Genomic DNA, 16,199 nt, shown 5'->3' with positions numbered 1-16,199 from the left:
AAAGGATGTTTTGTTTTCGGGCTGTTAATTTACCAGAAAAAACCTTTTAAGCAAAATATTAGGGCTATTTTCTAAGATGTATTTGAATTATTTTATTCACTGCATGACGGTGATTAAAGGTATAGTTTTTTGTGTATAATGCCATTTGTGTGTTGTATGTATGTTTTTTGGTTTGTATTGTGTTTCTGTTATAATGTATTGTGTTTGTATTGTATTCTGTAATGTTTTTATGTGTGTGTGTGTGTGTGTGTGTGTGTGTAGGAGAACATCCTGATGAGGATCCACTTCCACATCTCTGATGAGACGGCAGACGACATCTGCACGGCCCGACACTGCATCCCCCACCAGAAGTTCGCCATGACGCTGTTTGAACAGGTGGGAGGGGGCGTGGCCTGGGCAGGGGGCGAGGCCTGAGCAGGGGGCGGGGCCTGAGCAGGGGGCGTGGCCTGAGCAGTGGGCGGGGCCTGTGATGATGTTTACCTGACGTTTACCTGACGTTTCTGTGTGTGTGTGTGTGTGTCAGTGTGTGTGCAGCAGCTGTGGAGCGTCGTCCGACCCGCTGCCCTTCATCCAGATGGTTCACTACATCTCCACCACCTCCCTGTGGTGAGTGGAGCTACTGATTACTAGTTGTTATACAACAGTTAGTTCCGACCGGTCTCAACCGAGTCATTTGATTGGACAAGAGACGTTCCATGAGTGCTGATATTCAGCACTGGGACTTTTTACAGACGTTATCACTCCGCTGTTCAGCTGGACAGGAGCTAAGTCAGAGCCAGGCTCCCCATACAGGAGCTGCCCCATCTCTCTGCTGCTGCTACAGTTAGAAACCTGAACATTAAACCATCTCTCTGCTGCTACTACAGTTAGAAACCTGAACATTAAACCATCTCTCTGCTGCTGCTACAGTTAGAAACCTGAACATTAAACCATCTCTCTGCTGCTGCTACAGTTAGAAACCTGAACATTAAACCATCTCTCTGCTGCTACTACTACAGTTAGAAACCTGAACATTAAACCATCTCTCTGCTGCTGCTACAGTTAGAAACCTGAACATTAAACCATCTCTCTGCTACTACTACAGTTAGAAACCTGAACATTAAACCATCTCTCTGCTGCTACTACAGTTAGAAACCTGAACATTAAACCATCTCTCTGCTGCTGCTACAGTTAGAAACCTGAACATTAAACCATCTCTCTGCTGCTGCTACAGTTAGAAACCTGAACATTAAACCATCTCTCTGCTGCTACTACAGTTAGAAACCTGAACATTAAACCATCTCTCTGCTGCTGCTACAGTTAGAAACCTGAACATTAAACCATCTCTCTGCTGCTACTACAGTTAGAAACCTGAACATTAAACCATCTCTCTGCTGCTACTACAGTTAGAAACCTGAACATTAAACCATCTCTCTGCTGCTACTACAGTTAGAAACCTGAACATTAAACCATCTCTCTGCTGCTACTACAGTTAGAAACCTGAACATTAAACCATCTCTCTGCTGCTACTACAGTTAGAAACCTGAACATTAAACCATCTCTCTGCTGCTACTACAGTTAGAAACCTGAACATTAAACCATCTCTCTGCTGCTGCTACAGTTAGAAACCTGAACATTAAACCATCTCTCTGCTGCTGCTGCTGCTGCTGCTGCTGCTGCTGCTGCTGCTGCTACTACAGTTAGAAACGGACCTGAACATTAAAACCTGGACCTGACCTGGTCCGTCTAATTGGAGATAAATCTCTACTAAACCCGGCTGGAAAAAAAAGAAAGAAATCGCCACAGCAACTACGTTTTGACGGCGATGTGTTTTGATATTAGCATTAGCTGTTGTTAGCCACGTAGCTCAGCTACTTAGCTTCAACTGTGTTTATATTGATTACATAGCAGATAAACAAATGTAATACGGTATCGATAACGTCTCTGTGTCTTCACGCTGGTCCTGTTGCTCCGCTGCTGATCAGACACGGGCTCAGAACCAGAACCAGCACTGGAAGCAGCTCGGTGGAAAAGCTTGTAGCTAGTAGCAAGCTAGTATGAAATGTTTAGTGTTGCCTGGCAACAGCCTTGTCTCCCTTCCAGTTGCGGAACTATTTCTGTTGGCGGAGCCAAATAAATGATTGAATAAACAAACAAATCATAATCTCTTGTAGTTTATTACTGTTCTAAAATGCGCTCGTAGCACTGTTGTATAAAAGCAATATCACACTGAGGTCGTGCTGTTGTACTGTATCAGCACGGTGGGATTATCTGACCCAATCACAGCCGTGCTGATATACAGTACAACACTCCCTCTACTGTGATATGCTTAATTAATCATGACAATAAACACAACAGCTGTTGACGAGGTCCCTCCTCCTCCTCCTCCTCCTCTTCCTCCTCCTCTTCCTCCTCTTCCTCCTCTTCTCTCCTCCTCTTCCTCCTCTTCCTCCTCTTCTCTCCTCCTCTTCCTCCTCTTCCTCCTCTTCTCTCCTCCTCCTCCTCTTCCTCCTCCTCTTCTCTCCTCCTCCTCCTCCTCTTCTCTCCTCCTCCTCTTCCTCCTCTTCTCTCCTCCTCCTCCTCCTCCTCCTCCTCCTCCTCCTCCTCCTCCTCAGTAACCAGGCGGTGAAGATGTTGGAGTCGAGGGAGAAGGCGACTCCTGGGATGTTTGGAGAGTTGCTGCGGAACGCCAGCATGGGAGACCTCCGCAGCTGCCCCGTACGTCACCATGACAACAGCATCACTGCGTCATGTGAACAGGGTGTTTGGTGTGTTTTGTTGACGTGACCTTCCTCCTCCTCCTCCTCCTCCTCCTCCTCCTCCTCCTCCTCCTCCTCTCTCCTCCTCCTCCTCTTCTCTCCTCCTCCTCCTCTTCTCTCCTCCTCCTCTTCCTCCTCCCCCCCCCCCCCCCCTCAGAGCCAGTGTGGGCAGCAGCTGCGGATGGCCCGGGTCCTCCTCAACAGTCCAGAGATCATCACCATCGGTCTGGTCTGGGACTCGGACCACTCCGACCTGGCCGAGGACGTCATCCACACGCTGGGAACGTGTCTCCGGCTGGGAGACGTAAGAGGAATACTTACTGGAATAACTGGAGTAGAAACTGGAATAACTGTAGTAGTAACTGGAATAACTGTACTAGAAACTGGAATAACTGGAGTAGTAACTGGAATAACTGGAGTAGTAATAGTATTAACTGGAATAACTGGAGTAGAAACTGGAATAACTGTAGTAGAAACTGGAATAACTGGAGTAGAAACTGGAATAACTGGAGTAGTAACTGGAGTAGTAACTGGAATAACTGGAGTAGTAACTGGAATAACTGGAGTAGTAACTGGAATAACTGGAGTAGTAACTGGAATAACTGGAGTAGTAACTGGAGTAGAAACTGGAATAACTGTAGTAGTAACTGGAATAACTGGAGTAGTAACTGGAATAACTGGAGTAGAAACTGGAATAACTGGAGTAGTAACTGGAGTAGGAACTGGAATAACTGGAGTAGAAACTGGAATAACTGTAGTAGTAACTGGAATAACTGGAGTAGTAACTGGAATAACTGGAGTAGTAACTGGAGTAGAAACTGGAATAACTGTAGTAGTAACTGGAATAACTGGAGTAGTAACTGGAATAACTGGAGTAGTAACTGGAATAACTGGAGTAGTAACTGGAGTAGAAACTGGAATAACTGTAGTAGTAACTGGAATAACTGGAGTAGTAACTGGAATAACTGGAGTAGAAACTGGAATAACTGGAGTAGTAACTGGAGTAGGAACTGGAATAACTGGAGTAGAAACTGGAATAACTGTAGTAGTAACTGGAATAACTGGAGTAGTAACTGGAGTAGTAACTGGAATAACTGTACTAGAAACTGGAATAACTGGAGTAGTAACTGGAATAACTGGAGTAGTAATAGTATTAACTGGAATAACTGGAGTAGAAACTGGAATAACTGGAGTAGTAACTGGAGTAGTAACTGGAATAACTGGAGTAGTAATAGTATTAACTGGAATAACTGGAGTAGTAACTGGAATAACTGGAGTAGTAACTGGAGTAGTAACTGGAATAACTGTACTAGAAACTGGAATAACTGGAGTAGTAACTGGAATAACTGGAGTAGTAATAGTATTAACTGGAATAACTGGAGTAGAAACTGGAATAACTGGAGTAGTAACTGGAGTAGTAACTGGAATAACTGGAGTAGTAATAGTATTAACTGGAATAACTGGAGTAGTAACTGGAATAACTGGAGTAGTAACTGGAGTAGTAACTGGAATAACTGGAGTAGTAACTGGAGTAGTAACTGGAATAACTGGAGTAGTAATAGTATTAACTGGAATAACTGGAGTAGTAACTGGAGTAGTAACTGGAATAACTGTACTAGAAACTGGAATAACTGGAGTAGTAACTGGAATAACTGGAGTAGTAATAGTATTAACTGGAATAACTGGAGTAGAAACTGGAATAACTGGAGTAGTAACTGGAATAACTGGAGTAGTAATAGTATTAACTGGAATAACTGGAGTAGTAACTGGAATAACTGGAGTAGTAACTGGAGTAGTAACTGGAATAACTGGAGTAGTAACTGGAGTAGTAACTGGAATAACTGGAGTAGTAATAGTATTAACTGGAATAACTGGAGTAGTAACTGGAATAACTGTAGTAGTAACTGGAGTAGAAACTGGAATAACTGGAGTAGAAACTGGAATAACTGTAGTAGTAACTGGAATAACTGGAGTAGAAACTGGAATAACTGGAGTAGTAACTGGAGTAGAAACTGGAATAACTGTAGTAGTAACTGGAATAGCTGTAGTAGAAACTGTAGTAGTAACTGGAATAACTGTAGTAGTAACTGGAGTAGTAACTGGAATAACTGGAGTAGTAACTGAAATAGCTGTAGTAGAAACTGGAATAACTGTAGTAGAAACTGTAGTAGGAACTGGAATAACTGTAGTAGGAACTGGAGTAGAAACTGGAATAACTGGAGTAGAAACTGGAATAACTGTAGTAGAAACTGGAATAACTGGAGTAGAAACTGGAATAACTGGAGTAGTAATAGTATTAAATGGAATAACTGGACTAGAAACTGGAATAACTGGAGTAGTAACTGGAATAACTGGAGTAGTAATAGTATTAACTGGAATAACTGGAGTAGAAACTGGAATAACTGGAGTAGTAACTGGAATAACTGGAGTAGTAATAGTATTAACTGGAATAACTGGAGTAGTAACTGGAATAACTGGAGTAGTAACTGGAGTAGTAACTGGAATAACTGGAGTAGTAACTGGAGTAGTAACTGGAATAACTGGAGTAGTAATAGTATTAACTGGAATAACTGGAGTAGTAACTGGAATAACTGTAGTAGTAACTGGAGTAGAAACTGGAATAACTGGAGTAGAAACTGGAATAACTGTAGTAGTAACTGGAATAACTGGAGTAGAAACTGGAATAACTGGAGTAGTAACTGGAGTAGAAACTGGAATAACTGTAGTAGTAACTGGAATAGCTGTAGTAGAAACTGTAGTAGTAACTGGAATAACTGTAGTAGTAACTGGAGTAGTAACTGGAATAACTGGAGTAGTAACTGAAATAGCTGTAGTAGAAACTGGAATAACTGTAGTAGAAACTGTAGTAGGAACTGGAATAACTGTAGTAGGAACTGGAGTAGAAACTGGAATAACTGGAGTAGAAACTGGAATAACTGTAGTAGAAACTGGAATAACTGGAGTAGTAACTGGAGTAGAAACTGGAATAACTGGAGTAGAAACTGGAATAACTGTAGTAGAAACTGGAGTAGAAACTGGAATAACTGGAGTAGAAACTGGAATAACAGGTAGTAGAAACTGGAGTAGAAACTGGAGTAGAAACTGGAATAACTGGAGTAGTAACTGGAATAACTGGTAGTAGAAACTGGAGTAGAAACTGGAATAACTGGAGTAGAAACTGGAATAACTGGTAGTAGAAACTGGAGTAGAAACTGGAATAACTGTAGTAGAAACTGGAGTAGAAACTGGAATAACTGTAGTAGAAACTGGAGTAGAAACTGGAATAACTGGAGTAGAAACTGGAGTAGAAACTGGAATAACTGGAGTAGAAACTGGAGTAGAAACTGGAATAACCGGAGCAGAAACTGGAATAACTGGAGTAGTAACTGGAGTAGAAACTGGAATAACTGGAGTAGAAACTGGAATAACCGGAGTAGAAACTGGAATAACTGGAGTAGAAACTGGAATAACTGGAGTAGTAACTGGAATAACTGGAGTAGTAATAGTATTAAATGGAATAACTGGACTAGAAACTGGAATAACTGGAGTAGTAACTGGAATAACTGGAGTAGTAATAGTATTAAATGGAATAACTGGACTAGAAACTGGAGTAGAACCTGGAATAACTGGAGTAGTAACTGGAATAACTGTAGTAGAAACTGGAATAACTGGAGTAGAAACTGGAATAACTGGAGTAGTAATAGTATTAAATGGAATAACTGGACTAGAAACTGGAATAACTGGAGTAGTTACTGGAATAACTGGAGTAGTAATAGTATTAAATGGAATAACTGGACTAGAAACTGGAATAACTGGAGTAGAAACTGGAATAACTGGAGTAGTAACTGGAATAACTGGAGTAGTAATAGTATTAAATGGAATAACTGGACTAGAAACTGGAATAACTGGAGTAGTAACTGGAATAACTGTAGTAGAAACTGGAATAACTGGAGTAGAAACTGGAATAACTGGAGTAGTAATAGTATTAAATTGAATAACTGGACTAGAAACTGGAATAACTGGAGTAGTAACTGGAGTAGAAACTGGAATAACTGGAGTAGAAACTGGAATAACCGGAGTAGAAACTGGAATAACTGGAGTAGAAACTGGAATAACTGGAGTAGTAACTGGAATAACTGGAGTAGTAATAGTATTAAATGGAATAACTGGACTAGAAACTGGAATAACTGGAGTAGTAACTGGAATAACTGGAGTAGTAATAGTATTAAATGGAATAACTGGACTAGAAACTGGAGTAGAAACTGGAATAACTGGAGTAGTAACTGGAATAACTGTAGTAGAAACTGGAATAACTGGAGTAGAAACTGGAATAACTGGAGTAGTAATAGTATTAAATGGAATAACTGGACTAGAAACTGGAATAACTGGAGTAGTAACTGGAATAACTGGAGTAGTAATAGTATTAAATGGAATAACTGGACTAGAAACTGGAATAACTGGAGTAGAAACTGGAATAACTGGAGTAGTAACTGGAATAACTGGAGTAGTAATAGTATTAAATGGAATAACTGGACTAGAAACTGGAATAACTGGAGTAGTAACTGGAATAACTGTAGTAGAAACTGGAATAACTGGAGTAGAAACTGGAATAACTGGAGTAGTAATAGTATTAAATGGAATAACTGGACTAGAAACTGGAATAACTGGAGTAGTAACTGGAGTAGAAACTGGAATAACTGGAGTAGAAACTGGAATAACCGGAGTAGAAACTGGAATAACTGGAGTAGAAACTGGAATAACTGGAGTAGTAACTGGAATAACTGGAGTAGTAATAGTATTAAATGGAATAACTGGACTAGAAACTGGAATAACTGGAGTAGTAACTGGAATAACTGGAGTAGTAATAGTATTAAATGGAATAACTGGACTAGAAACTGGAGTAGAAACTGGAATAACTGGAGTAGTAACTGGAATAACTGTAGTAGAAACTGGAATAACTGGAGTAGAAACTGGAATAACTGGAGTAGTAATAGTATTAAATGGAATAACTGGACTAGAAACTGGAATAACTGGAGTAGTAACTGGAATAACTGGAGTAGTAATAGTATTAAATGGAATAACTGGACTAGAAACTGGAATAACTGGAGTAGAAACTGGAATAACTGGAGTAGTAACTGGAATAACTGGAGTAGTAATAGTATTAAATGGAATAACTGGACTAGAAACTGGAATAACTGGAGTAGTAACTGGAATAACTGGAGTAGTAAGAGTATTAAATGGAATAACTGGACTAGAAACTGGAGTAGAAACTGGAATAACTGGAGTAGTAACTGGAATAACTGGAGTAGAAACTGGAATAACTGGAGTAGTAACTGGAATAACTGGAGTAGAAACTGGAATAACTGTAGTAGTAACTGGAATAACTGGAGTAGTAACTGGAATAACTGGAGTAGTAACTGGCAGTATGTTATGTTTCATTATCAGAGTAAAAACCCATAAGGATACAGTCAGATATTACATACGTAGTAGTAACAGTAGTAATTTGTAGCTTCTCTGAACTCTTCTTCCCTATGTTGTGTGTGTGTGTGTGTGTTACTGTGTGTGTGTGTGTGTGTGTGTGTGTCTGTGTGTAGCTGTTCTACCGGGTGACGGAGGAGAAGGCTCGCCAGGCGGAGCTCTACCTGGTGGGGATGGTCTGTTACTACGGGAAACACTACTCCACCTTCTTCTTCCAGACCAAGATCAGACGCTGGATGTACTTCGACGACGCTCACGTCAAAGAGGTGGGCGGGGCCAGGTGGTATATGTGGGCGGGGCCAGGTGGTATATGTGGGCGGGGCCAGATGGTATATGTGGGAAGAGCACGCTGACCTGTGGGTGGGGCCAGAGGGTACATGTGGGCGGGGCCAGATGGTATGTGTGGGCGGGGCCACTGACCAGGAAGTCTGTGATCAGTCCAGTGGGCGGAGCCAGACTCTTGAGTTCACTCTGAACTCTGATCCTTTAAAGGATAATTAGTTTAGTTTTAGTTTAGTTTTTTTATTTGCACATTATAAAACCTTTATAAACAATGAAAATAGTAAAATTAAACATGGTGCAGGAGAGGTAGAAGCCAAAAAAATACCTCCCCTATGAAAAAACAACAACAATTATTGTTTTTTACAACCTGGACCTTATTTCTAGCATAAACTCCGATCATTTCCTCCCCCAGATAACTTTGGTGTCATTCCAAGTGGTTGTGATGAAATGAGCTCCAGCCGAGAGGCGCGTATCCGTATAATGGAGTCTACAGGGCAGCAGAATGCAGCCTCTAAATAACACATTATCTGCAGAGAAACTCCTTCATTTCACCAAGATTTAGTTGTGATAGGCTAGTGCTATTCCCCTCTGAGTCCGGGGTTAGCTGTTATCAACATCCGGGGTCTGTAGGTTGACCTACTGACCTCTGACCTGGATGATGTCATCTCTGAGCTTGTTGCTAATGCTAATGCCAAGTAGAGGTGCCATGTTGGTTTCTGCGTGTTTCTGACTTGTCAGAACAAAATGAGCAGCTGGATGAAGTTCAGCTTCCACAGGCTTCCTCTCCTCAACCTGGACTCACTAAAGCTCCGGCTAGTTGAGATAAAAATGGACCCGAATGCCGAAGCAGAATGATTATTATCAGAATGAGCCGGGCAGCGCTCAGAGATGACATCATCCAGGTCAGAGGTCAGTAGGTCAACCTACAGACCCCGGATGTTGATAACAGCTAACCCCGGACTCAGAGGGGAATAGCACTAGCCTATCAGAACTAAATCTTGGTGAAATGAAGGAGTTTCTCTGCAGATAATGTGTTATTTAGACCCTGTAGACTCCATTATACGGATATACGCGCCTCTCGGCTGGAGCTCATTTCATCACAACCACTTGGAATGACACCAAAGTTATCTGGGGGAGGAAATGATCGTAGTTTATGATAGAAATAAGGTCCAGATTGTAAAAAAAAACGGAAATTATCCTTTAATGCACTCGTGGGCATTTTCCCCCGACGTCGTCTCATCTAGAGGAGAATGAGCATCAATCAGCTGACTTTATCAGAGTCAGTGCCCCCCCCCCCGTGTCTCACACCTCCCTCCTTCTTCCTGCTTTACTCTGCACCTCCTCCTCTTCTCCTCCCATTTTCATGACCCCCCCCCCATCCCCCCCTCTCTATCTCTCTGTCCCCCCTCCCCCTCCCTCTTTCCCTGTGCTGGTTGTAAAAACAAGGATATCCCTCTATTGTTTATTAGTGCAGCTGGACAGAGCTGAGGGTGTGGTCACAGCACACACACACACACACATACATACACACACACACACACACACACACACACACACACACACACACACACACACACACACACACACACACACACACACAGAGCCCACCACCACCACAGCCGCCACTTTTGCTCACACTGCAGACTTTCATTCTCTCTCTTTCTTTCTCTTGCACACACACACACACAGACACACACACACACAGACACACAGACACACACACACACACAGACACACACACCGAACACACAGACACACACACACAGCCTCTCTGTGCAGCACATGGTGGACGACAGGTCGGCGTCGTGTTGGAGCGACGATCAGAACATGGAGGAAGGAACGAAATAACACGGACGACAGGAGGACGACAACACTACAGACACACAACACTACACTACACTACAGACACACAACAGACACACAACACAACACAACACTACACTACAGAGACACAACACTACACTACACTACAGACACACTACAGACACACAACACTACACTACAGAGACACAACACTACACTACACTACAGACACACAACGACACACAACACTACACTACAGACACACTACAGAGACACAACGACACACTACAGACACACTACAGAGACACAACACTACACTACACTACAGACACACAACGACACACAACACTCCAGAGGTGTTTCCAGGTGACCAGGACGTCTTTCACAGCTGATTGGATGTGGTGTTTATGTGATGTAGTGACATCATCATTTACCTGTTGTCTACCTGTGTGTGTGTGTGTGTCTGTGTGTGTGTGTGTGTGTGTGTGTGTGTGTGTGTGTGTCTGTGTTGTGGTGTCAGATCGGTCCTAAGTGGAAGGACGTGGTGTCCCGCTGCATCAGAGGTCACTACCAGCCGCTGCTGCTGCTCTACGCCGACCCGCGGGGCTCACCTGTCTCCGAGGCCACGCCCCCTCACCAGGCCACGCCCCCTCAGCTGGACCTCAGCAGGACCGGCTACGACAGCGAGGACTCAGGTCAGTAGGTAGTATAGGTCATAGATATATATAAGAAGACTAGATGACTCACCCACCGCTGCTGCCCAATGACACAGCGTAGCCAGTACGGCGGCCATCTTGGTAAGGTCAACTCTCTCCCTCAGAGCATTAAGCCACACGGCGGCCATCTTGGTAAGGTCAACTCTCTCCCTCAGAGCATTAAGCCTCTGCTGCATGTTCTGCTATAATGACCATAACTTGCTCAGTTTTTGTCCGATTTCAAACCGGTTTGATTTTTTATGAACGTCTATGCAGTTATGATGCAGCTACTTAGAATCACGGATCATTTTACATCATGTAGTTTTTTTTGTAAAAGTAACATTATAGTGACATTATGCAAATAGTTAAATAGCTACATACTGGTTTATTTTTCACAGAGTTATGAATCGTTTTTTTAGTGCAGATGACTGGATCACCATCTACTGCACTGTAACTGCAGCCAGAGTCAGAGACAGTTGCCCGTTCCAATATGGCCGACTGTGAGCTACGCCTGCGTGTAGTCAGATCCACCCCTTTGGTATAGGTACTACGCACAGGAAGTATAGGCAATACACACAGGAAGTATAGAGAGCCGAAGCGGAAGCAGGAAGTAACGGTCGCCATGGGAACTCAACTCTGAAAAAGTCTCCATGTGAGTGAACGGGACTGAAAGTTTTATTTCGTGATCCGATTGAATTGTGCCATGAGAAAAAAATCTGACCTCTACCTGTTTAAAACATCACGTTTCATGAAGAGAAACCAGCAGTTTGTTGTAAAACTATTGTAGAATAAAATTCGGAAGAATCTGTAACCAAAAAGTATAAAAAGTAAGAAGTAAACACAGGAAGTATTGGTACTAGAGAGAAGAAGTATTACTTGTTGGTCTGATTGGATGTAATCTAAGTTGAAGTTACTTTATAGGACGAATCTCCTTGTTGTTTACAACTACTTCCTGGTAGAAAACCAGCATGAGAACAATAGTGACGGACGAGAGTTTCTCTATATTTATCTACTTTTTCATGTCACTATATCGCCGTTTAGACTAATCTGATGTTTGTAAAGTTTATAAAACCAATGATTGGACAAACATTACTATTTCTGTGTGCACATTTTTGTAATTAGTCATGGTTATCATAGATTAGCCGGGCTAACGGTTAGCTACCTGTTTAACTTTAATAACTCAGTGACTCAATAAACGCTCCATGAAAAAATATTTTCTCCAGCGGATATCTGAGTTCCAACATGACTGAGCTAACTGGAGTAGTTTCATGTCGTGTCCCACAACGGGAGGGTTTTAACAGCTGACGTCCTGCTGTTAGCTTAGCTACGGCCGTTAGCTTAGCTACCGTTAGCTTAGCTACCGTTAGCTGTCCCTGTCAGCTGAGCCACTGATGCTTTCTAAACACTGTGATTCCCCCAAACTGAATAAATACAACACATAGCAACACAAAACACACACACAGAAATAGTAATGTTTCTTCAATCATTTCAGATTTGTCTAAACGGTGATAGGGCCTGAAAAATATGATATATAGCTAAACTCTCGTTCGTTACTGTTGATCTCATTCAAATTACAGCTGGTTTTCTACCAGGAAGTAGAATGTAAACAACAAGGAGATTCGGTCTATTGTCACATATAATTACTAATGTGTCACCATTGACTCCGCCCACTGACCTTCTGACTCCGCCCCCTCAGGCCGTGAGCCGTCCATCTCCAGTGACACTCGCACCGACTCGTCGACGGACAGCTACTCCGGCCGCCAGCCCCCGCCCCCCCACCATGAGTCTCTGGCCAATCACGGCTCGTCTGACTCCCGAGGAACCGCCATCTGCTCCGAGCGCCTTGACTCCGCCCTCCACGCCGCGCTGCACGCCTCGCTCTGCAGCCTGGACACCATAGGTGAGGGGGGGGGGCTCATTACTGCTTCACTGAATAGATGATTAACACTGTTCATCATGTCATCCATGTTGTCGACCAATCACAGCAGAGTGTGAGCTGTGTGACATCATATGACCAGAATCTACGGTTGTGTCCGAATTCCCTCCTCCCTACTCACTATAGTGAATTCAATATAGTGACTCACTGGTCAAATAAAAAAACACTTTCAGACACTACTCCACCGCACAGTTAATGACGTATTACAAAGCGTAATTAAAACGTTCCGACCGCGACGGCCGGTGTAGGTAGGCTACCATGGATACAACCATGGTAACGGCCGGTGTAGCATCATGGATGTAGCATAGACCTACGGGTGTATAGGTACCAACATAAAAAGAGGAGTAAAGCAATATATTAAGCGGTCAAAGATGTTCAATCAAACCCACATATGTTTGAAACAACGTTCACAACAACATGTCACAACTAAGCATGAAGTCCGCTAGCTTAATGTTAACGTATAATGTAAAACACCATAGACGGGCTAACAGAAATTAGCATCGCTATCCAGAGTCTGTGGTCAGTTTATAACGCTTGTTAGCAAATTTGCTCCGACGTTTGTTGTGGGAGTCTGTGGAAGCTGCAACCGGACAACTCTGGCAGCTGGACACATTTATTGAGGCTGCTGCACTACTGCATTTATTTGGTAGCTACACCGGTCACTACTTCATTTATTTGGTAGCTACACCGGTCACTACTTCATTTATTTGGTAGCTACACCGGTCGCTACTGCATTTATTTGGTAGCTACACCGGTCGCTACTGCATTTATTTGGTAGCTACACCGGTCACTACTTCATTTATTTGGTAGCTACACCGGTCACTACTGCATTTATTTGGTAGCTACACCGGTCGCTACTTCATTTATTTGGTAGCTACACCGGTCGCTACTGCATTTATTTGGTAGCTACACCGGTCGCTACTGCATTTATTTGGTAGCTACACCGGTCACTACTTCATTTATTTGGTAGCTACACCGGTCACTACTTCATTTATTTGGTAGCTACACCGGTCACTACTGCATTTATTTGGTAGCTACACCGGTCGCTACTGCATTTATTTGGTAGCTACACCGGTCACTACTTCATTTATTTGGTAGCTACACCGGTCGCTACTGCATTTATTTGGTAGCTACACCGGTCACTACTTCATTTATTTGGTAGCTACACCGGTCACTACTGCATTTATTTGGTAGCTACACCGGTCACTACTTCATTTATTTGGTAGCTACACCGGTCGCTACTGCATTTATTTGGTAGCTACACCGGTCGCTACTGCATTTATTTGGTAGCTACACCGGTCACTACTTCATTTATTTGGTAGCTACACCGGTCACTACTTCATTTTATTTGGTAGCTACACCGGTCACTACTGCATTTATTTGGTAGCTACACCGGTCGCTACTGCATTTATTTGGTAGTTACACCGGTCACTACTTCATTTATTTGGTAGCTACACCGGTCGCTACTGCATTTATTTGGTAGCTACACCGGTCACTACTTCATTTATTTGGTAGCTACACCGGTCGCTACTGCATTTATTTGGTAGCTACACCGGTCACTACTGCATTTATTTGGTAGCTACACCGGTCACTACTGCATTTATTTGGTAGCTACACCGGTCGCTACTTCATTTATTTGGTAGCTACACCGGTCACTACTTCATTTATTTGGTAGCTACACCGGTCACTACTGCATTTATTTGGTAGCTACACCGGTCGCTACTTCATTTATTTGGTAGCTACACCGGTCACTACTGCATTTATTTGGTAGCTACACCGGTCGCTACTTCATTTATTTGGTAGCTACACCGGTCGCTACTTCATTTATTTGGTAGCTACACCGGTCACTACTGCATTTATTTGGTTGAATTATGGTATAGATTCAGTCACTAGATAGTGAACATTAATAATCACTAAACATTCGGACATCACTGGTCACTATATAATGAGTAGGGGGGGATTTCGGACACAGCCTACTTCTCCTGTCATTGCTCATCCTAAACATCCGTTGCCATGCTTCTTGTTGCTAAGGCCACGTGACGGACAGTGAGCAGCACCAGTCTCTGAGGAAGGGGGGCGTGGCCAGGGACAGGAGGCGGAGCTCTGTCCGCGCCCGGCGAGCTAAACCCGCCGCCAGCGAAGCCTCGTCGGCCGCGTACCACAGCGAGGGTAGGAGGGGCTGGGAGCCAATCACAGGGCAGAGAGGGAGCTGGGGGGCGGAGCCATTACAAAGTGAATGTCTGATTAGAAAAGTAACTGATAAATGTGTATTGATGATGATATTGATCTGATGATGTTATAAAACAGGAAGTGACATGATACTAGAACTGGACTCAGGTGGATTTAACCTGTTAGTGATGCTCCTTCATCTTCATCTTCATCTTCATCCTCATCTTCATCTTCATCATCCAGTTATTCACTCTGTGGCTGTGTTCGAAATCATCCACTCACTCACTCCCTCTCCACTACATCATGTAGACGATGTAGGGAACGACGGGAGGAGAATTCGGACACTAGACGGTAATTTTCTGGACGTGGTTGCGTCAGCTGATGCGCCAGGTGTTGCTGTGACGGAAGCAGACGCGCCGAGAATCATGTAAACAAACCATGGATGTATGAAACAAACCGGACACATAAAAATAAAATAATAAACCAGACACTTGCGGGAACATTTGAGGACGTGATTCTGTGTGGTTGTGTTACTCTACAATAAACTGTTGAAATATCGGAAGTTTGGTTTGGTCGACTACTGTTGTGTGTCCCGATCCTGAGCCGTTAACGGCTCTGTGGCTATTAGCTTAGCTCGTTAGCTGTGGCTATTAGCTTAGCTCGTTAGCTGTGGCTATTAGCTTAGCTCGTCAGATCGTATTTACTACATATTCTACTACAGTTTCTGTATTAGATTGATTTAATGCTGCCTGTTAATGTTCGGATGCTGCTGCCCAACTCCTGCTGCTCAGGCAAACGGAGCGAAGGCAAATACGTCTGAGGAGTTTTTTTTGGTAAATTGCCTAAATAAATCGTAGCTAACATGCTAATTAGCTTCCTCTTCTTCTCTGGCAAAACACGACCGCATTGCATTGTGGGATACGGGAGTAGAAAGTAGTGTACATCGCTTGTTCACTCAGTTTCGCGGTGCATTGTGGGTGTTTTGTCATCCACTAGCTACATAGTGGATGAAATTAATCGCGGAGAATTCGAACAACACTACAAAATGGCGAACACACTATATAGTTAGTGAACTACATCCGTGATAGGGGGAGATTT

At 43.1% G+C, this 16,199-nt stretch overlaps 3 protein-coding genes across 4 annotated transcripts in view; all 3 read left to right on the top strand.

Annotated features, from left to right (window-relative positions):
• Nucleotides 1-16,199, top strand: part of yipf3 (Yip1 domain family, member 3) — a 302,848-nt gene that overhangs the window by 196,737 nt on the left and 89,912 nt on the right. The gene's annotated exons all lie outside the window — the stretch shown is intronic.
• LOC146972891 (ubiquitin carboxyl-terminal hydrolase 54-like) overlaps nucleotides 1-16,199 on the top strand; it is a 37,309-nt gene that overhangs the window by 5,142 nt on the left and 15,968 nt on the right. Inside the window, exons 4-11 of the mRNA XM_085799101.1 lie at nucleotides 262-375; nucleotides 524-606; nucleotides 2,595-2,697; nucleotides 2,896-3,042; nucleotides 8,333-8,482; nucleotides 10,822-10,996; nucleotides 12,693-12,896; nucleotides 14,964-15,101. Coding sequence (XP_085655227.1) covers nucleotides 262-375; nucleotides 524-606; nucleotides 2,595-2,697; nucleotides 2,896-3,042; nucleotides 8,333-8,482; nucleotides 10,822-10,996; nucleotides 12,693-12,896; nucleotides 14,964-15,101 — 1,114 coding nt within the window. The remainder of the gene's footprint in view (nucleotides 1-261; nucleotides 376-523; nucleotides 607-2,594; nucleotides 2,698-2,895; nucleotides 3,043-8,332; nucleotides 8,483-10,821; nucleotides 10,997-12,692; nucleotides 12,897-14,963; nucleotides 15,102-16,199) is intronic.
• LOC146972892 (uncharacterized) lies at nucleotides 3,063-8,198 on the top strand (the record flags this gene model as incomplete). The annotated part of the gene is given in 4 exon segments (XM_085799060.1): nucleotides 3,063-4,098; nucleotides 5,116-5,703; nucleotides 5,914-7,805; nucleotides 7,998-8,198. Coding segments are annotated over 4 exon segments (3,717 nt in total), but the record flags the coding sequence as incomplete, so codon positions are not given.

This window comes from Trachurus japonicus, chromosome 15 (assembly GCF_045865225.1).
Source record: "Trachurus japonicus isolate A0001 chromosome 15, Traja_1.0".
NCBI classification, from domain to species: domain Eukaryota; kingdom Metazoa; phylum Chordata; class Actinopteri; order Carangiformes; family Carangidae; genus Trachurus; species Trachurus japonicus.
The sequence above is the reverse complement of the archived record's forward strand: the minus strand, read 5'-3'. Positions and strand labels throughout refer to the sequence as shown.